Genomic DNA, 22,959 nt, shown 5'->3' on the forward strand with positions numbered 1-22,959 from the left:
AATGTGAAGGTGGATGGAATAGTTGGTGAGTGGGGTGTGCCTGCTGAGATAGATGAGAATGGGAGTGCATTAGTGGACATTTGTGCTGGGAGGGGGTTGGTGATAGCCAATACCCTCTCCAGGCATCAAATGATCCACAGGTATACGTGGCGAGTGATGAGAAGGGTGGGTGGTGACCTGAATGAAAGGAAGGCAATGATTGATTATGTGTGTGTGGATGAAAGGATGCGAAGATGTGTAATGGATGCAGAGCTTATAGAGGCTGGGGGAGTGGACTTTCTGACCACTACTTGGTGGTGGCCAGAATTAGAATTCAAGTAAGATGGAGGAATAGAAGAAGGGAAAGACGAGAGGAAGGAGTAGTTGCAAGGAGAGTGGAAAGGTTACAAGAGGATGAGAAAAAGGCAGAATATAAGAGAGAAGTGGAGGAACGATTGGGCAAATATGAACTGGAGCAGATGGGAGACGTGGAAGGTGTGTGTAGGATACTTACAGAAGAAATATGTGCAGCATGTGATGTGGTGTGTGGAAGGAAGAGAAGACGGAGGGGGGTGCAAGGAACAGCGTGGTGGACTGAAGAGGTGAGACAGGCTGTGGCACAAAAGAAGAAAGCATACAATGAATGGATGAGAAATAGCGGCATGGAAGAAGTTGAGAGGCGGAAGAGAGAGTTATATGTAGAAAGAACGAGAGAGGTGAAAAGATTAGTATGAGAGAGTAAGAAGAGAGCGGATGAGGAATTTGGAAGGAATTTGAGTGTAAAGTGGAGGGACTGTAAGAAAATGTTCTGGAAAGAGGTGAAAAGAGTAAGACAGGGTGGAAGTGAAGTTAGCAGGGGAGTGAAAGATAAAAATGGTAGATTACTAGTGGAGAAGGGAGATAAAGTGGGCAGATGGAGAGAACACTTAAAGGAATTGTTGAACATAGAGGATGGAAGTAATGCGAGTATAAGTGGCTGGGGAATGGCTGGGAGAAGGAGGGAGGTGAGAAAACAGGAAGAAATCAGTAGGATAGAAGTTGTGGAAGCAATGAAGAAAGTTAAATCGGGGAAAGCCCCAGGAATTGATGGAGTGTGTGGTGAAATGCTGAAGCATGGGGGAGAGATAGTAGTAGTAGAATGGATGTGGAAGATGTGCAGATTGGCCTGGGAGGAAGGTAGAGTCCCGGAGGATTGAAAGTCAGGTATAATTATTCCCTTGTACAAAGGAAAAGAGGAAAAAGAAGTGTGTGGTAATCATCGGGGCATTGTCTTCTTAATATAATAGGAAAAGTGTGTGGTAGGATACTTATTAACAGAGTTAGAGAAAGAACACAGAAATTAGTTGGAGAGGAACAGGGAGGCTTTAGGAAGGGAAGAGGTTGTGTATATCAGATATTCATTCTTAGATCTTTAGTGGAAAAATTTCTAAAGAAGGGAAAGAAGTTGTATGCAGCTTTCATGGATTTGGAGAAAGCATATGACAGGGTGGATAGACAAGGATTGTGGAAAGTGTTAAGAATATATGGAGTAGATGGGAAGTTGTTGAATGCTGTGAAGAGTATGTACGATGGTGCGAAGGCTGCAGTGCGTGTGGATGGTGAACTAAGTGAATTTTTCTCTTTGAAAGTTGGGGTGAAACAGGGATGTGTCACATCTCCATGGTTGTTCAATCTATACATGGATGGGGTAATAAAAGAGGTACAAGGTAAGGTAGTGGATGCTGGAGTGGCCCAATAGTGTTTGGAAACTCCCTGTACTGTTGTTTGCAGATGACACTGTGTTGTTGAGTGAAGACGAAGGGGAGCTGCACGGCTTGATGGATGAGTTTGGGAGTGTGTAAGAAACGGAATCTAAAGGTGAATGTAGGGAAGAGTAAAGTGATGGTCTCTGAGAGAGATGAAGTCAGTGAATGTACAGCGAGGTTGGATGGTGAGGAATTGGAAAATGTGAGTACGTTTAAGTACTTGGGCAGTGTGATGAGTAAGGATGGAGGTTTGGAGGGTGAAGTGCTTGAAAGGGTACAGCAGGGAAGAAAGGTTGCTGGTTCTTTGAAAGCAGTGATAAGAAACAGGGAAGTGAGCATGGAAGTGAAAAAGTTACTACATGACAGTATTGTGATACCAACTCTAACGTACGGAAGTGAAGCTTGGACGTTGTTGGAAGGACACAAGTCAAGAGTGAGAGCAGTGGAAATGAGTTATTTAAGAGGAGCCTGTGGAGTTACATGGAGAGACACGCTGACGAATGAAGGTATAAAGGAGCGTTGTGGTGTGGATGTGATAGGAAGTGTTATGAGGAACATACTGAGGTGGTTTGGCCATGTGAAGAGGATGGAGGGTGAAAGACTGACAAAGAGAGTGTATGTGAGTGAGGTGGAGGGGGGGAAGAGGGAGGGGGAGGCCAAGGATGAGATGGAGGGATAGGGTGGAGAGGTATATGAGAGAGGGGGGTGTGAGTTGGGAGCAGGGCAGTGAAATGGTGGGGGACAGGGCTACTTGGAGGCGATTTGTTTGTGGCCACCCCAAATGGGATTGAGGCGTCTGGCAATAGATAGATAGATAGATAGATAAATTCAAATGAAGATGGGGCCAGGTCTGGGTCAATGAGAGAAATGTTTGCAAGTGCTGCCGAGTAGATTAGCGCTAAGCCTCCTCCCGGATAGTCAGCAGCAGGCCTGGAAATACTTATAATAGAATGTGTCTTAAACAAAGCATTACGAATAATATCGATATCAGACACACAACAAACTTTCAGTGAAACACAAAATGTCAAGCTCGTGCTGATTTAGAGTTTCATTAATATAGTTTATCTTATTACGGAGAGAACGAATATTTAAAAGAACCATCCTTAACTGGTTCAAGAGGGACGTAGTCAGTTTTTTGAATGGACAAAATTGGAGTTTTCAATCAATCTATTCCTATGAGAAATCATAATTGGACAGTCTTTACTTGATGCAAAATGGGCAACCGACTGTGAATTTGAATTAGCATCTTGATGCCTTAAGGAGGAGCAACTGATGCATTTGGGAGAATTTCTGTTACTACAATCCTTAGATTTATGGGCTCCAGCACAAAAGACACATTTAGGTTCATTAATTTTTCTAGAACATCTCTCAGATGTACGACCAAAGCACTGACAGTGATGACACTGTGTAACCCAGAATCTGTCAAAAATACAGCATCATATAAGATCCACATAGATATAATTGGCCTGTTCTACAATGGAGGATCTCACCTCTGGTGACATCTTCAAGACAGCAGTTTTGGCGTCATCCCTTGTTCTTGTGAAGAGAAGGTTGAGGGTACAACCTCGATCAACGAGCATCTTAATTTTATTGTTTTTTCCTCAGAATGTATGGGATGATGTCAGTTGCCCAAGGAAGAGGAAAGGCCAGTCACAGTCATTTTTGGCAACATTTTCTTTGACTCTGATATGCATAAAATGCCTTCAGAGCCAAAATGATCACTCAGCACCCCAGTTGCTTCAACTTTAGCCTCAGCTGATGGAAACTTCATTACCAGCCCACCAGCCTTGGTCTTAAGGCAGCTCTCATCCGGTACCGAGTCAAGTACACCTCTGATGTCTTCTGTTCCCATTTGATCTGCCAGAGCATCAGCACCACTCTTTGGTTTCACAATCAGTACATGCTGACTATGAATGGCTTTTTTCTGGCCATGAGCACTGATCTCAATCATGACCCCGGGCAGATCCTTCCCTCCCCCCACGAGAGACCGGCAAACAGCATCCGCAAATGACTTACCCTGATCTTGTGTGACAGCCATGGGTGATGAGACCTTGGTCTCTAGTGCCTCCAATCTGTTTGAAATGTCTCTAATTGCTTGAAAGATCAGCCCAATAACTCCATCTTCAAACTCCTTCTTGGTTACGCTACTTCCTCCACCAGCCAAGGCCTCATCCACTGGTGCAACACATTGGCTACACAGTGAGTGAAAGCTCAGCTGGTGACTCTTCTTCATAAATGGATAGTAGCTTGCATCCATATTTTCAAAAGCTAAATGAACCCACTCGCTGCAGTAGGCACACTTCAGTGCATGTGCACTTTTTGCTACAGACCTACTGCAGCGAGGGCACTGGTGTTGTTTGCTCATGGTTGAGAAGAAAAACAAAACAACAACAACAACAACAACAACAAGAAAAAGTATATACAGTACTACCAAGTTAAATCAAAATCATATTTCCAGTTTTGACCACACACACACACACACACACACACACACACACACACACACACACACACACACACAGAATTACAGTATATAAGACTGCTTTTAATATCTCAAGTTTGTTCAAAGAGATGCATTTTGGGGGGTATCGGGAATCGAGTTTCCCAATGGTTGTGGCAGAGTGCAGGTTTCTGCCCACATCACCATCATTTTACTTACTTCTTGCTTACTTTGCTTGTATTTCCTTTTATTAATTTTACTTTTTTGTTTACCGGTACTCCTTACCTACTGTAAGAAACTACTTATTCCCCTGCAATATGAACTTCATAACAAAACTCATCTGCACTCAATTCCATAGAGTATTTGCAACTATTTTATACAATCCATCCCATTATTTCATGTATCTGCAGTCTGAATTCCCTGTGTGGAGGTAAAAAATCACCCATTCAACCATGAAGTGTGGTACAACAATGCTTTGCTTACTCATTCAACCATGAGACAAGGTTCAGTGCCACTTTGTTAAGACAATCAACACTGAGGTGGGGTACAATGCCACTGTTTATAACTGAACCATGAGGTAAGGTGCAGTGTCAGAATGTTTATGCAATCAATCATGAAATGAGGTGTGACATGACAGTTTGTGCAGATTCTCACCCACTCTTGTTTATTTCTCTGTTCAAATGATTCACTTCCCCTATTTTCCTCATAAGTGATGAATTAACCTTACAAACCATCTACAGTCAGCATACCCATAAAGTGCATTTCCACAGTATGTTTAATGCATAATAAGCACAGCTGTTGGTAAGGTCAAAAACACTTTAATAATGCAAGTAAAAAGCTCCATGACACTCATCTCAGGCCCCCAAATGGCCAAATGTGGCATTTTGGGCCACTACAATGCACCTCCCTCCTTGAGCACATGGCACCACTCCCTCCCAGATCTGCCCGGTCTTCTTCTCCCTTCCATACAGTTGCTTGCTGGCTAACTCTCAATGTTTTTAGGATAGACTTTTGAACTAGAGGAGTTATATGGCAATACAGTGATGGATAGCTATGATCAAATATAGAAACAATACCAAATTCAATCAGCTGTTATTCATCCAATGATTAAACCTGCTACTCTAAAGATAACGTTTCCTTTTACCTCTTGCATCCCCCAAAGTAAACATGTTGTAAATAAATGAATGAATAGTCATCCTTTGAGCTTCACAGTTAAAGTGGTAACCAATGGTTCCATACAATTCGGATTTATGCACGACATGCAACTGAAACTCATTAAATAACGACTAATATGCTAACCTCATCACCAGTTTGACTTCTACTTTCCCATAAAACCCTTGTGTGACCAAACAGGACTAATATGCTTTGCAAAGACATACTGTACTATTCAGTGGTAGAACAGTTGTAAGAAACTAACATTAGGAGAGATATAAAGCAATACATTATGGTACTCACCTCAACAGACAACAATGTTGGCCCGGTGTTTGAGGGGGGTGGGGGGGAAGGTGATCCTAGATCGAAAAGTTGAAGCTGGGAATAACCTCCAACTCCTATGCCACTAAGTGGAGGTAGCAGGAAGTCATTCAAACCCATTCACATCACTGTCTGAGGTGTCCTGTGCAGCATTGGGTGGGTGGTCCCAAGACTTGTTGGGGGAAAGGAGTGAGGAGCTGGTTGTGGCAGTGGCAGGAGATAGGCTGTGACAGGTCACTGGGGCCAGCTGTTCAGCCACTAGTAATGATCTTGCTTCATTGTGTGTAAGACATTCTTTCTATCCCCGCACCTAATTCTTTGTACACTGCCGTGTCATTTCTGTTAGGCACTTTGTCTATGGGATCATCATGGATTTGTAAGAGGCCGCTCAATGCCTTCTGAGACCGCAGGCCCTCTGGCTCTGCTGCTGCAACTGGAGCTTCCTCAGTGTTTTGAAGTTCTTCCTCTTCCTTCATTTCCTCGATGAGCTCATTGACACCTCTTATTATCCCATATCCAACTGGTCATGAACATCCTTCCTGAATAAAGGATGCAAATCCTTCCCCAGGTATGAAGTGCACTGCCTCCATTGTGACCAACAAAGTGCTGAGAAGCGGTGTCAGCAACTGACCTGGTTAAACATGTGCCAAGAATTTTCACTACCCCTATAAAGTCATTTTCATGATGACATCTCTCCATGTAGCTGGTGGGTCCAGGCCTTATGCTTAAAAAAAATTTCAATGTCTGCACCAGTGCTGTCTGTCTTCTTTTAAGCTGAATGCTCAAAAAGTTTACCTCTACTCCACCCCAATGCTCCTTTTCAAGGCCCTTTGGCTCAGTGTCCTCTTGCATTTATTCATAGGTGGTCTTGAAGAACAGCTCTTTATCCACTGAAATAGTTTCTTGATCCAAAGGGCCAAATTCTGGAGGTTGCGTTTGGTGGTAAAAACTTGCACTTCTACTGTTGGATGACAACTGACTAGGCATACAGGACTTCCCAGGCAAATGTCCATACCAAGTGCAACCTTGAAAAATAATTTTTTTCTAAAGACCTCTTCAGCTTTAGGTATAGACACACTGTCAAACCAATGAGTTACTAACTTGACTAGTGCCCACTTCTATGAAATGTGACCACACTCAATGCCCTTCAGCTCCAGGCCCACACTCGCAAGTGACTAAAGACAGGCAAACCTGTCAACAACAACAAACAGTAAGAGCTTGCACTTGCCACTTGCATGAGATGGTGACATGCTCTTGCTCGTCTGGAAGTCTGAATCTGCCTTTCTTCCTATTTTATAAAGGTAAAGGCAGACATTACCAAGAGAGTCCAGTTTGTCCATATTAAAATAACTGGGCTATTTTGTGGCCAGCTTCCTCTTTCACTTACTTCAACACAATAAGAGTGACAGTTGTGGCTTTGGCATCAGCAGAGGATGCGTCACCATGCAACTGACAATTGTGCAGCCCATGCCACTTGACAGATCAGTCTAACTGTCCTTGTTGGCAGGGAACTCCCACACTGGCTATATCTGCATCGCTCACACCACTTTTGCATACATTTCTTTGACCTTCCGACACAACTGATGCAAATCGATGGGAAAATTAGCCATATGCTGCCCACATACATAAATATTATCAAGATTTTCTCACACCTAATTACCACATGATCCCTTACTAAGTTCTTAAATATCCTGTACATGCAAGCTCATTTTCTCATAATACTTCCTTAAAGTGCACACCATCCATTCATTTACCTTAAATGCATGTGCAACATCTACTGCTTCCTCATGGTTATCCAGATGTCTCAGGATCCCTTTATTGTTCGTATGGTAAAAACTCACATGCTGCATGACCAACCCACCCAGTCTATGCCACAAGGGCACACAATATAAGACACTGGGGAGAAAAAAAACAGGGAGGGGGGATAGCCAGGGCTCAGGATGCATGCAACAGATAGCAAGGCTACGACTACTATGGAGAGAGAGAGACACGCAAGCAGGAACTGCAATGGGCTTGGCAAAATGCATTGAGGGATGGGGCCCTATGTCACTGCATGCCAAATTTGAAGTGCTGTATGTATGTATGTCTGTGTGTGTGTGTGTGTGTGTGTGTGTGTGTGTATACATATATATATATATATATATATACAGTAGACAGTGCTCGTCAGAAGTATGGAGTGCCCTGCGTCCCTCCTGAGAAACAAACCTTTCAACATTGAAAAAACATACTGTATATATAATGCATTTTATTTACCTTTAGTGCTTCGTAGGGTAGCCTTTACGTTTCTTCACGGACCTGAGGCGTCTTGAAAGTGAAAGGGCGAGACTCCTGAGGTGCTGGAGGGGTATTTTGTCCCAGGAGTCACGAATGGCGGCTTCCAGCTTAGGCAGAGAGCTCACGTCCTTCCCTTGGAGACTCTTCTTTACGAGGTACCAGAGGTTTTCAATCGGGTTGAGGTCTGGGCTATTTCCTGGCCAGTCTGTCATGAATGATACCTCGCAGTCACGAAGCCAATTGGTGACCGATTTGGCCTTGTGAGCAGGTGCACCGTCCTGCTGAAACACTCGTGCACCTGTTAGCTCGAAGGAGTCTGGTAAATGATCACACAGAAGCTCCAAGTAAACATCCTGATTCACTCTGAGGTTCTTGGGAAGTACAACAAGCTTCCCCAAACCCTTCCCAGAGAAACGACCCCATACCATGAGTGAATCAGGATGTTTAACTGTGCTTTCTACATACCGTGGGTCAAGTGGGTCACTACCTTTGCGTCGATACACACATGCTCCTCTGTTACAGGTAACACTAAACGTTGCCTCATCAGATCACAACACTGACAACCATTGCTCCTCACCCCAGTTTAGATATTTATTAGCAAAGGCAAGCCTATGAATTCTCTGGCTCTTGGTGAGAAAAGGCTTTTTCACAGGCCTATGACTTGTGTAACCAAGCTCATGCACCCTACGAGACACTGTTCTCACAGACACCTCACCAAACACTTCCGGGTTGCTCTCCTTAATTTTCCTTGCCCTCACACAAGGATTAAACTCCACTGCACGTTTTAAAACATTACCAGACCTTGGGGAAGTTTTCCTAGGCCTACCAGACCTCGGTTTCTTTGTGGGAACTTCACCACTGTTTTCCTCTCGAAACCGCGCACACCAGCGACACACTGTCAATCGTGCCACACCAACCAATTCACTAATTTCCTTTGTCTGATGGCCTGCCTCCTTTAGAGCAATGATCTGGGATATGATTTCACTTGATAGTTCACGGGTAGGTGCCATAACAAAGTTTTGAAGGCCAAAACACTGCGGGACTCGGTAAAAAATGGCGCAATTTGAGAGGGACACTCGGTGGAGTTCCTCTCTCTCAGGCAGCCCGTGGGCGACTAAGGCGGGAACCAACCAGCGCGTCGGAAGGCCTCAGGCTACCGTGACGTCATGCTCGGAGCTCAAATTTGTGGCTCAATTCTTACCCCCAAAAATGGGTGATTCTTTTTGGGCCATAAGTATTGCATGCCCGGCGGACAACGCTGAATACTTTTGACGAGTACTGTATATATATATATATATACACAGTAACCTCTCAATAACACGAGGGTTAGGTTCCTGGAGAGGCCGCGTTAGATAAAAACATGTTTTTTAAACATAATTTTCCCATAAGAAACAATGGTAATATTGAGGGTTACGTTCCTGAACGTTCCTGAACTCGCTACGGTGCGAGTGGATGGTGAGCTGAGTGAGTTCTTTGATCTCAATGTGGGACTGAAACAGGGTTGTGTGATGTCTCCATGGCTGTTTAATATATATATGGATGGGATTGTAAAGGAGGTGCAAGGTAGGGCAGTGGATGTGGGGGTGGCCCTAATGAATGAGGGTGAGATTTGGAAGCTTCCGGTGTTGCTGTTTGCTGATGATACAGTATTGTTGAGTGAAGATGAATGGGAGTTGCAAGGTTTGGTGAATGAATTTGGGACAGTGTGTAGGAGGAGGAAGCTGAAAGTTAATGTAAACAAAAGTAAAGTTATGGTGTTTGAGAGGAATGAAGTCACAGAGTGTGCAGTGAGGTTGGATGGTGAGGATATGGAGAATGTGAGTGCATTCAAGTACTTGGGTAGTGTGATGAGTAAGGATGGAACTTTCGGGGATGAAGTACGTGAAAGGGTACAGCAGGGAAGAAAGGTTGTTGGTACACTGAAAGCAGTGATGAGAAATAGGGAGGTGAGTATGGAAGTTAAGAAGTCACTGCATGATGGTATTGTGATCCCTACCCTGACGTATGGAAGCGAGGCGTGGACCTTGCAAGAGGGGAACAAGTCAAGTGTGAGAGCAGTGGAAATGAGTTACTTGAGAGGAGCATGTGGAGTAACGTGGAGGGACAGGTTGACGAATGAAGAAGTGAAGGAACGTTGTGGGGTAGTTGTGGATGTGGTTGAAAAGATTAGGAGAAATACACTGAGGTGGTTTGGACATGTGGAGAGAATGGAGAATGAAAGACTGACTAAGAGGGTGTATGTAGGTGAGGTGGAGGGAGGGAGAGGGAGGGGTAGACCGAGGATGAGGTGGAGGGATGGAGTTGAGAGGTATATGAGGGAGGGGGGGGCGAGTTGGGGGGAGGGGAGTCAAATGGTGGGTGACAGAGTGACTTGGAGGCGTTTTGTCTGCGGCCACCCTTTGCGGGATTAGGGCGTCGGGCTATAGATAGATAGATAGATAGACGTTCCTGAACTCTGGGAAAGTCTACCCATTTGGGGAGTTATGCTACTCTAAGCTTAAAAGCAACAATGTTAATTTGAAGGAAAATCCAAGTAAAAAACAAAAACAGTATATCTGGGGAGAAATAAACAACATTTGTGCCATAGTTGGGCCGAAGCGTTGTTTACATCTCCTCATATACATACTGTTTTCGTTTTTTATGTGGATTCTCTTTCAATTCTGCTTCATTCACGGCATTGTGAAAGTTCCTCAACATTATTAATGCATTAGTAGGTCATAAAAACACTAAAGTAAAGGCAACATTTTCATTACAGTAAGTAGGTCACAAACAATAACACAGCCTCACTTCATCTATGAATCACTCATCATCTGCTGCTGTCCCTCCTTACCCCTCTACCCCACCTCCCGCTGCTCCCCACCCTAAATTTGTTGTCCCTCCTCGCTCTGCTGTCCTTCCTCTTCCTCTGACTCCCGTGCTACTGGTGATGAAGATACCTCTCTTAAGTTTTCTTTCTTCTTCATAAAGAACTGCTCTATCTTGGTCTGAGTGGTTTTCTTCTTTCTGTTCTGCAGCATCAAGTCGTAACAATTTAGATCTACCATCACTTTCCTGGCCAAATTTTGTCCGAAAATGAGGCAAATTGCTCAGAATGGGGCCAAACTTCATTTCTGAATATTATAGTTCGAATAAAACCAGTTTAAGCAACAGACAAATAAAAAATTGTATTTATGCATAAACTGCCACACACGGTCTATCAGCTTGGGACTGTCCAAGGCGCGTGCGCTAATCTGAAACCATCACGTACGTGTAAAGTCGAGTTAAATCGAGAAACCCTTGTTAGTTAAACATATCTCCTTAAATATTTGCTCGTGTTAAAATGAAAACGCGTTTTTAAAACTCGTTAGTTTTTCTTTTCTTTTTTATGCGAGGAAGAAGGAACCAAAGGCTGTGAGCCTGCAGTTATTGTTCCTTCCAAGAGAAAAACAAAATACAAGAGAGTTGAGAGGTAACTGTATGTATGTATGTATATATATATATATATATATATATATATATACACATACCGGTATTTATATATACATATACTAAATTCATCCTGTGTAAGTTGGGCCAAAATTCACATCGGTTGGATTGGGGTCAAGGTTTACGTTGCCACACAAGTCAAATCCGAGTTGGATCTGAGCAACTTGGAGGATGACTATACATACTACAGCTGGGATTGGACTACTTTAATGTAGTGAGACTCATCTGAATAAGTGGGGGGGGGGGGAGGAAATTGTCCTAACTTACAAGACTGGATTACTAAAACCAGTTCTAATGGAATAATCTTACTGAACCCAACTACAGTCAAAATAATTGTTGCCAATGGAGCTGGACTGCATAGTTTCTAGAAAATTGATGAATTGGATCACTGGAACTAAACTGAACAGGATTTTCACTACTAGATCCCAGCTCATGTAAGTAAATATATAATACTCTGCAATGTAAGGATTATAATGAATATGATCTTTATCTTTCCCTCTCTTCATCAAAATTACCATTCATATATTCTGGGGATTGCTGTATGTAATGTGTTCTGTATACAAGAACAGCTTTTAAAACCCAAGTTAAATTTAAACATTCTAAATTTCTAATAGGTCTATCTTGAAAATAATTCTGCAGCTTTTCCATTTAGCTCTGAGAAATTTTATACAAGGCTTTCATGCACTGAAAGTGGCTCTGATATGGATACTGGCTACAGAGGTTCCTCAGAATCTATGGGTCATATCTGCCTGCCCATTCTAGATAATTCTTAATTATGGGCCAACATATGAATATACAATTCCAGTTAGAAGGTAGCACCCTGGTAACTGATACTCTTGCCATGCAACTCCCGTGACTTCAATTGACATGACCCACCCAGCAGAGAAGATACTGATGAATCATCATTGTCTTTCTAGCTTCTGCTAGAAAGAGTGAAACTCCTGATATCATAGGGCTGCCTTCCCCAAGCATTGTTACTGTAAAGTGTTTACATCCATGCATTAGCTGAACGCCATCTTGAGGCCAACAAGCCAGAGCAGACAGCTTCTGGATTTCTCTTTTTAGCCCTTTCTGCAAGGACATGCGATGAAAGACTTACTACTTCCATGATGAATAGCGATTCTTCCAGGGGCCACCGAGAGATATCTTTTCCTGCCTTTGGGTGTCCTTTTCTTGGTGTTGTCTCCAGGCCTACATGTCCTCCTAGCTCTTCTTTCCTCTCCTTGTTTTTCTTCCTTCCTGCCTCTTTTTCTGCCCCCCTAGTTTGGGAAGCCCCTTCCTGCCCGTGATTTCCAGTGACCTCTGTTTTTTATTTATTTATTTTTTGTTTGTTTGTTTGAACCACTGCATGCTTGAGGGGTCTGTGCATTCGCGCTGTGTCACAGTAGCGTGGGTCATCTCAGCTGTCTTCATGCTGGCATTCAGGGATGGTGTATGTACATCCTCATGTCCCTGCTATGCCAGTCTCCTCTTTCAATATCCCAGCCTTCAGGGGTAGCCAAGTCTTCTTGAACTACTCCATCCTCATGTAAGGCTGGTGCCTTGCAACGTGGCAAGACACACCGACATGTCGTAGAAATATCCCCACTAATACCAATACACTAGTCCTGTATGAGACAGCCCTAGCATGTATTCAATATGGACGGTGGGTGTTAGCACTGAAGTGGTGACATGAGGAGGTGTATGGATGGAGAAGGACTACTGGGCCTTGGTAACAGACTGTGACACCTATGTCCAGAGTCTGACACACACAAACACACACACAAAAGGATCTATCCCCCCCAACCTCCCAGTTGTTGAAGCATGGTCATACATCTCGCAAATCTTGAGGCACTGGTCTACCCTGGGCCCTTCTTCGGAATGCAGGAGGATTCCTCCCCTACCTTCTCCCCCTAGTGGTACAGACTCACCATAAGCATAACAAAAGGGTGCAGTCCCATCCTGCTTATCATATGTTCGACCATCACCCCCCCATTACCCCACGACGGTCTTCTAGACCTGCCCTGTTCTCCACCCTGGTTCAAGCTTTAGTATCCTGAGGTAAGTATGGATGCAGGCACATCAGTTCAACCCTCTGCTGTCCTACACAAAGCCCTCAAACAGGTGATCTCCTCCTACTAGGCTGAGTTTGCTTTAGTACCATACAATCCTCCTATTTAATACCATACAATCATTCATATACAGTATACTGTATCTAAAAGAGTGGCTATAGAAATTATATGAACATTAGCTATGGCACACAATGAATCCAAGGGATTTGGTAAACATTAAATTTCTGAGAGAACAGAAAGAGTAAATTTTAGGGATAACTGGCTGTTCATATACAGTATATGTTAAACAGACAAAGGAAAATATATGATCAGTATCAATGTAGCAAAAAATTAATCCAAAACTTGATAAACATCAAATTTCTTTTTTTCTCACACACAACATTACAGTACTAAAGCCTTAGTGACAGCTGATCATTTACATACAGTAAACTCAAAAAATTACAAAATGCAAAATATATGATCAATATCCACAGGTATCTGATAAAACAATGGATCCATGACTCAATAAACAGCAAATTTCTTTACTGGGTCAAATGCTATACAGGGATACCCCGATACCTAACGGTGTTGTGTAGGATCGGTTTTCAGTCGGACGATAACTGGATATTGAAGCAATTTTCCCCTTCGGATACTGAAGAAAAGCCACAAATGCATTCCAGGTCCAAACTCAAACTCCCACATACCTTACTCAATCAACAGAGACTGACACAGAAACATCACAGGTAAGTTATTATCCTCATAAACAATATTACTGCTAAAAAATGAGAGCAAACACCACATGCAGGAAGGTAAAGCAATGGGAGGGCAACTGACGGCCAGGCAGGCAGCGAATTACGCAGGGGCAGGGGAGGGCAGAGGGACAGGGAGGGAGACAAGCAGGGGTGGGGGAGGGTGGGGAGGGAAACCAGTGGGGGTGAGGGAGGTCAGAGGGACAAGGAGGGAGACCAGCAGAAGTGAGGGAGGGTGGGGAGACAGGGAAGGAGACAAGAAAGCCAATCTGCCCCTACTAACCCCCCACCCCACTCCATGTCACTCCCTCATTCTCTCACCCACTCACTCATTCTCTAACTTACCCTCTCTCACCTACTCTCTCACTCTCACCCTCTCTCTCTCTCTCTCACGCACACACACGCACACACACACACACACACACACACACACACACACACACACACACACACTCCATCTCCCCCTTGTCTCTCCCCATCCTCCCCCCCCGCCCCTCCTCCATCCCTCGCCAAAATCAGCGATTTCTTTTTTTTTTTTTAAGTTTTTGGTGATTTACTCAAAAACTTTACCGGGTGTACTGAAATCCCAAAAACACAACATGAAAGCTCAAGAAATTTTGCACCTAGACATATACTTTGCTCTTGCATGTTGTGGGCAAAATTTTGGGCTGGGATGTTGAGAAGGTATTTGAAGCTATAATTACACTTGTACGAGTTTATTCTCACTGAATTTCTGTACTTTTACTCATCAGTTTTGTGTGTTCCTATTAGCTTAACTTATAGCATAAACACCAGCGAAGATGATGGTACACAATTTTATCAATGTAACCAATTTCCAGGGGCAAATTTGGCCGTGGAATTGTTTTTCTTTGTGCCTGGACAGAAGCCCCCATTGCTGGGATGAAGGAGGGACAGGGGAAGAAGAGAGGATAGAGGGAGGACCTGGAGAACTGCGTAAACCACCACATCTGTGTTATGACGCACTCATTTCTAACCTAGAGAGAGGTGAAGTGTTTGGACTAGCAAATCAAGTCTTCTGATAGTGAAAATGTTCCCCAATATCTTTTGTTCAATTTAGCAAGTATTCAGATATCGAGGCATTAAATATCGGGGTATGCCTGTACTATGTACTGTATATACTCATGAAATGTTACGAAAACAGAAATTATTTCATCACCTTTCAAACATCATCTAATCCTGTGTTACCCCATGAGAAGCGTTGAAGCCCGGGGCTAGGCAAGTTGGTCCTGACATTTAAGATGAAAGTGACCAGCCTCACGCATCCCTATGTGGCATTACGTGAGCAACAAACCCCAACCACCCCCTATATATAAACCTGCTCAGGCTCACTCTGACTGGAGTGCCTTAATTACCCACTACACCATGAGGCACCATGTTACCACCCACTGTAGTGAGTGGTGTCCTGGTGTACAGGAAACCACTTATCATTCAGTGTAGAGTCACCAACAGACAGATGGAAGAGGAAAGAATGAAGTAAAGAAAAGCAGAAGAGGAAGGAAGGAAAGGGCAGTCACCTGAGAGCAGCACCACATTGAGTGAAAGGATGATGAGTGCCCCAACCTACCATGAAATTATTATGCAAAATATTATGCAACACTCACATATCAGAACTCTTGATATTTCAAACTTATTCTGACTGGCAAGGAATATTCTTGCCTGATGGGCTGTAGACTAAAATATTTGGGGGGAAGTTTACCAGCTCATCAGTCATAAAAGATTTATCAAACATCTATTTACCATTATTCTTAGTATCCAATGTGAAAACTCCAACGATTTTTAAATTCTTTCTCAGTACACATATACCGTATAATAAATTCTAATGATTTAGCATGCATATACTGTACAATAAATTCTAATGATATTATATACACCTTACTAAAGTACACTTTACCTTAGAACTGAACTTTGATTCTTCCATAAGATCTGCCATCATGACCTTTGTGTGAGTGGGAGCTGAGGTAGAGGGTGCAGGTGGGTCTGTGGCAAGAGGATCTGTCTGTGGCATGGGAGGGAAGAGCTGGGTAATGCTGAGACCCTCTGGTGGCAGAATGTCTGTGGTAATATGCATCGTGGTCTCTGAACTGCTCAGTTCCACCACCTCCGTGTGGCCAGCCACCATGCCTCCCATTGTCTGGCTGGACTCAATCTGAAAATTTATTAATACATTATTTTTAATACATCATTCAAATCAGTGCATGTCACAGGTGTGTGTTCAGGTGTTTAACTTCTTCAGCCCATGGCAATTTTTTCTTCTTCATGCTGCAACAACACAATTTTATTCGCAAGAGGAAAGGCCCCAATCAGTGGTGTTAACTCCTAGCAGGCGGGCGACGTTACGTAACATCCAGCCATTTTCAGTCCTAAATTTTTAGTGAAACTGGGTGATGAGGCATCTCTGTCACCTATTGTCCTGCCCTCTACTCTCCCAAGCCTTGAAACAAGTAAAAGAGAATATACGTAAGTTTACTGTTATAAGTGTTCAAATAGAAAACATAAGATTTTGAAGACAATGAATAGTGTAAAGAATGCATAAATGATAAATATGGTTTTCAGTGGTGAAGAAAAAGCAAATGAGTGAAAAGTTGGCTAGCCTCACCCTTGGCGTACCTTGTGATACGCTGCTTGCCCGCCCTCCTCCCTCACTCCTCCCCCCCTCCTCCCACAGCCAGCAGAGATGTATTACCTCGCATATAACACCTCTTGCCTTCGTTTTTCATCCATTTTTCATCGATTTATGCACGTTTAGGATTATTCCTTGGTACTTTATTTTTCTGAAAATATGCCGCCCCACATGGTCATATAATTGGTAAGTTGCCCACCCATAAGGGGTTAATAAAGGTTATATTCAACCCCTATGGTTCATAACATTTCTCCTACATACATACAAAAACATGACACCAAGTTTCCTCTAACCTCATAAAAACCAAGGAATTTACAAGGTCTGTAACTTTAGTGCAGTCACAATCAGTTTTAACCCCTTAACCGTGACGTTCCTTCTGAAAGGACCTATTGACATACTGCGGCTTCCTTTTAATATTCACAATTCTATTTGGTGGCAGGTGGTGGCGACCATCATCCACTCACATTATGTAGTGCTGCCTACTTCTTCCTTAGGCTTTATTAATCTTTTTCTGTGTCTGCCCTCCTCTCTTCCTATTTCTACCATCCTTCGTGTCACTTCTTAATGCTTTTCTTTCCTTTACAGGCAGCTTTACATTGAGTGACAAGTCAAATGGTTTCCTGTAAGCCAAGAAACCATTTACAACGCTTGGTGGTAACCATATAACCAAACCATACATGATCCCTACGTGTCAACAAATGGGTTGGTGGAGGGTTAGTGCCCCTCCCTGTAAAATAAATAGCTTAAAGTCAAATGGCCACCCCTTACAGAATAATGACATCTGGCAATAGATAGACAGACTATTTCAAAAGTTGCTACCAGTGTTCTGCCCCGAGACTTTGCGTATTCATCCGCTCACGCTTGTGGTCCCTGGTTCATCATTTTAGCTTAAAACTGCAACACGAGCAGGAAAAAGTAGGCAGATTTTGTGCCATGTCTGCATGAACACTAGCAGGTGTGAACAAGTATGATGGAAAGTGACAACTTGGTGCCCAGAGTGTCACGTTGGCTTATGTCTGGGAAACTCCTACCATGACTTTCACAAACTCATCAACTTCTAGAAAAGTGACTCATAAAATGTAAACAAGTGATAGATATTTGGAAAATGAAAGCGCCTGGTGTAAGCCTGGAACCACTGTCTGACTCTTCTTCTTCATTTCTGCAACATTTGCAGCCTTTCCTCTAACTTTCTCTCTGTTGAACATCACCTCTCCTCTTCTAAACCTCACCTTCTCTTTCTAACCGAGACTCACCTGTACGAGGCAACTGACAGCAAACCCTTTTCTGTATCCTCCTACTTTCTCTATACTCATTTCAAAGCCAAAGGTGGCTGTTGTGTATATGTATGCAAAGACTTATCTTGCTCTCATCTTCCTGAACTTGATTCTTCTGAAATCTCTACTCTCTGGCTTCGGCTTTCCTGTCATTCTCTGACTAAATATATCTGCGTTGTTTACTTATCCCCTTATTCTACTATCAAAAATTCTTCGACTATCTAACTTTTATGATGGAACACATTCCATCCATTTCTCCTTTCTCTAAAATCTCTATTCTAGGAGATTTCAATGTTCACCACCACCTTTGGCTCTCCTCTTCTTTCACTGATCCACCTGGTGAACAAGCCTACATCTTTTCTATCCTTAATGACCTAAAGCAGCTAGTACAGCACCCTACCCATATCCCTGACTGCCTTGGAGAGAGCTCCAACATACTTGATCCCTTCCTTACAACTAATCCTTCTGCTTACACTGTTAATCTTTATTCTCCGTTGGGCTCCTCCAATCACAGCCTTATTACCTTAACCTGTCCTATCGCTCCGGTACAGCCTGTGGACCCTCCAAAGAAACGGCGACTGTGGCACTTTGGAGCTGCAGATTGGGAGGCCCTCAGGCAATACTTCTTTAATTTTCCCTGGAATGATTATTGCTTCCATGGTCAGAAGCCATCTGAGTGTGCTTGCGCATTACAGAGGTTACTCTCTTGGGCATGGAAGCATACATTCCTTTCTCATATCCTTTGACTAATGCAAGAAAGTGTTGGTTTAATCAAGCTTGTTCTAATGCTGTCCACAACAAGGAGAGGGTCTATAAAAGGAACCAGCGCCAACCCATCCCTGAATCACATCTTTTTTATGTTTCTGCCTGGAATCGTGCTAAGTCTGTTCTTCGCTCTGCTAAAAATAATTTCATCCGCACTAAATGCTCTCAACTCGCCAACTCAAATTCTTCCCGCTCCTTCTGGCACCATGCCAAAAACTTTTCTAACAACTTTACCTCATCATCCTTCCCTCCTCTTTTCTACTCCGACGGCTCTGTAGCTATTTCTTCTACTGATAAAGCAGATCTCTTCGATCAGACTTTCTCTTACAATTTCACCTTAGACGATTCTAGTGCTGTTCCTCCATCACTTCCCCCCTGTGACTTCCTCTTGGCTGACATTAAAATTTCTTCAGCTGATGTATTTTCTGCCATCACTGGCCTCAGAACTAACAAGGCATATGGCCCTGATGGAGTCCCTCCTGTTGTCCTCAAGAACTGTGCTTCTGTGCTTACACCCTGCATAGGTAAACTCTTTCGCCTTTGTCTTTCAATTTGTACCTTTCCTTCTTGCTGGAAGTTTGCTTTCATTCAGCCTGTCCCAAAGAAGGATGACCATTCTCAACCCTCCAACTATCATCCAACTGCTTTAACATCCTCTGTCTCAAAAGTTTTTGAGTCTATTCTTAACAGAAAAATTTTAATGCATCTTTCTTATCACAACCTTCTTTCTGATCGTCTGTATGGGTTCCATCAGGGACGCTCAACTGGCGATTTTCTCACCTACCTTTCAGACTCTTGGTCATCCTCCTTTCGGGACTTTGGCGAAAGCTTTGCCACTGCACTTGACATCTCAAAGGCTCTCGATCGAGTCTGGCATAAATCTTTAATTTCCAAACTGCCCTCTTACGGTTTCTATCCTTCCATCTGTGCCTTCATCTACAGCTTCCTTTCTGGTCGTTCCATAGCTGCTGTTGTAGACGGCCATCGTTCTTCTCCTAGATCTATTAAAAGTTGTGTTCTTCAGGGCTCTGTCCTATCACCAACTCTCTTCCTTTTATTCATCAATGATCTTCTAAGATGTACATCTAACCCTATCCACTCGTATGCTGATGATTCCACCCTTCACCTTTCCATTCAGTTCCCGCAACGTCCATCCCAGCAGTTACTTCAAAATCAAGGGATGAGGCTATGGCACTCCTAATGTCTGACCTGGCTCGTATCTCTGACTGGGGTAAAAATAATCTTGTTTTTAATGCATCTAAGTCTCAGTTTTTACACCTATCAACCCGACAGAATCTTCCACAGGAGTACCCATTAAAATTTAATAATATCCAGCTCAATCCAGCATCATCCTTGAACATGCTTGGGGTTTCATTCACTCGGGATTTATCTTGGAAAGACCATATTACATCTCTGGTAAAATCTGCTTCCAAGAGATTAGGTGTGCTAAGCCGACTCCGTACCTTCTTTACCCCTGCACAGTTGTTGACTTTATACACGGGATTTATTCGCCCCTGTATGGAGTACAACTCTCATGTGTGGGGAGGCTCCCCACATACAGCTCTTCTTAACAGGGTGGAGTCAAAGGCATTTCATCTCATCAACTCTGCTCCTCTTACTGGCTCCCTTCAACCTCTGTCTCTTCGCTGCACTGTTGCCTTTTTATCTCTTTTCTATCGCTACTTCCATGGTCACTGCTCCTCTGAACTGTCTGTTTGCATCCCTCCACCTTTACAACGGGTGCGTAGCACCTGTCTAGCAGTAAACTCTTATCCTTTTTATGTTCAACTCTATAATGCAAAAGTTAACCGTTACTCCCAATCCTTCATTTATGCAACAGGTCAACTCTGGAACTGTCTCCCTCTGTATTTCCTACTTCCTATGACCTCCAGTCTTTCAAATTTAGTGTGTCCAGGCATCTCGAAATGAACAGATCTTGAATTTCTCTCTCTCTCTCTCTCTCTCTCTCATTTTTTTTTTTTTTTTTTTTTTTTTTTTTTAGAAAGAACTGTTTTGCGGGCTCGTAGCCTTTGGTTCCTTCTTCCTCGCATTAAAAAAAAAAAAAAAAAAAAAAAAAAAAAGCTATGTAATCACAGTTTGCTGAGTTTAGCATTACTTACTATTATTCACTATTTTTTCACTACACAATATAACTATTATTTTGTGATGTCTGTAGGTGGGGGCACAAGCCATCCACTCACTCAATGTAGTGCTGCTCTCGGGTGTCTGCCCTTTCCTCTCCTCCATCCTTCTTTCCTTCCATCCTCTTCTGTCTTTCTTTCCTTCATTCTTTCCTCATCCTTCTGCCTACGGGTAACTTTACACTCCCTCTTCTGTCTTTCTTTCCTTTATTCTTTCCTCTTCCTTCTGCCTGTGGATGACTCTACACTGAGTGACAAATCAGATGGTTTCCTGTACACCAGGAAACCATACACTACACTGGGTGGTAACCACATAACCAAATTTTGGCGCCTGGTGGTTTAGTGGGTAATTACGGCACTTCAATCGGATTGAGCTGGTGAAGGTTTATATCCGAGGAGTGGTTGGGGTTTATTGCTCACTCAATGCCACTCAGGGATGAGTGAGGCTGGTCACTCTCATCTTAAATGTCAGGACCAACTTGCCTGGCCCCAGGCTCCTACGCTCCTCATGGGGCAAATGTAGGATTGGTTGATGGATGGATGGATGGATGGAAAATAATGATACTGAAGTGACAACTGACACATACACCACAGTGCAAACCTAACTGACGCACATAATGGTGACGTGAAGGGCGGTGGGCGATGGTAGGGGTGGTTGAGGATGATGGATAGCTGCGGCGACACACAAAAACACCAAAAATGACGCTGCTTCAACTTTTCTATAGGGCAAAGTAGGAAAATCTAGATATTCACTGAAGTGCTCATAGGTAAGCAGAAAGGTTTAGCATTCTTGTGTAGGCATCATTTTTTAAATCTTGTGTAATAACATGAAAATTACTGAATTGAAAATGGGTAACTTCTGGGTGGATTGCTGCACCAGAGGCCTCACTTTCACCAACTTAGCTGCAGCGAAAGGGTTAAAACACATATACTTAACCCAGTCACCTAAAGACTGTGTGAGAGTATATATCCTGTAGTTCAAGGGGTAAAGAATCCTCATCTTGAGGATGGCCATAGTACAGGTGATTTTGTTGCTTTCTTGGGACTGGAAGCTATACTGAGTGCCAAAACCAGATAATTACTACCCAACGGCTACTGCAAGCTGTTAAGAAAACAAATATCACCACCATCATCTCTTCCCGGGGAGGGGGTAAGGTACAGTTCAGAAGGCAGGAAAAAACTGACAAGGAGAATTAGCAAAAGTCTATCCAATTAAGTGGGACAGATTCTCACTCACCCACCATTCAAGTCCTCAGAATCCTTACTCTCCTCCACAGGTCTAGACATCCACACCTACCAGCTAATGTCAACTCAGCAGCTTTCACATCACCAAGAAAAACAGGTGGTGTCAAATGATTGTCATACATTCCTCTGCTTGATTCACTGTCAGTTTCCTAGACTCATCAACCTCGATAGCTCAATTTTCAAACAATGATTTACCATATCTATCCACCTTCTTATCTACCATGCCTCCTTCCACCTTCAAACTTGCCCAGTGTTGGGTGGAAGAGGGATGTAGTTGAGACACATTCTGTGTAGTACTGGGGAGCTGTGTTGTCTACTGTTTGTTTATAGTGTGGGTCATGCAACATAATAACTGGGCTAGGATGAATATTGTGCTAAAGAAATGAATTGTGCTATTCTCACATTCATGTGGTCCTTGACTGGGAACAGCTACTCTTTCTTGGTGCAAGTGACGTATACATGCAGTTTTTATACATTTTGTTCTTGTTCTCAAAGCTTTGTATTGTGTTTTTTAATACACTTCCATGTTTGCGGTTGTCTAGAGATGTAAATGCATGAGTAAAAAAGATAATAAGAGAAGGCAGGAAGAGACTGAAGAATGTCTACAGATGAAGGTAAGACAGGACTGAAGAGTGTCTATAGAAGAAAGACTAAATAATGAGGACAATATGATAAAAAGATAAGTGGTTATTCCTGAGACGACTGGGTAAAGTAGAGTGATCCCTTGGTTTTAGCGGC

The 22,959-nt window shown here is 43.1% G+C and overlaps 1 protein-coding gene across 1 annotated transcript in view; it reads right to left on the minus strand.

Moving 5' to 3' along the window:
- LOC145400926 (uncharacterized) overlaps positions 1-22,959 on the minus strand; it is a 127,383-nt gene that overhangs the window by 69,781 nt on the left and 34,643 nt on the right. Inside the window, exons 5-6 of the mRNA XM_080273287.1 lie at positions 16,068-16,307; positions 11,640-11,680 (exon numbers count right to left, since the gene is read on the minus strand). Of these exons, the coding sequence (XP_080129413.1) occupies positions 11,640-11,680; positions 16,068-16,307 (281 nt within the window). The remainder of the gene's footprint in view (positions 1-11,639; positions 11,681-16,067; positions 16,308-22,959) is intronic.

This window comes from Coenobita brevimanus, chromosome 54, assembly GCF_032717465.1.
Source record: "Coenobita brevimanus isolate Jiangsu-jjx chromosome 54, ASM3271746v2, whole genome shotgun sequence".
Lineage (NCBI taxonomy): Eukaryota > Metazoa > Arthropoda > Malacostraca > Decapoda > Coenobitidae > Coenobita > Coenobita brevimanus.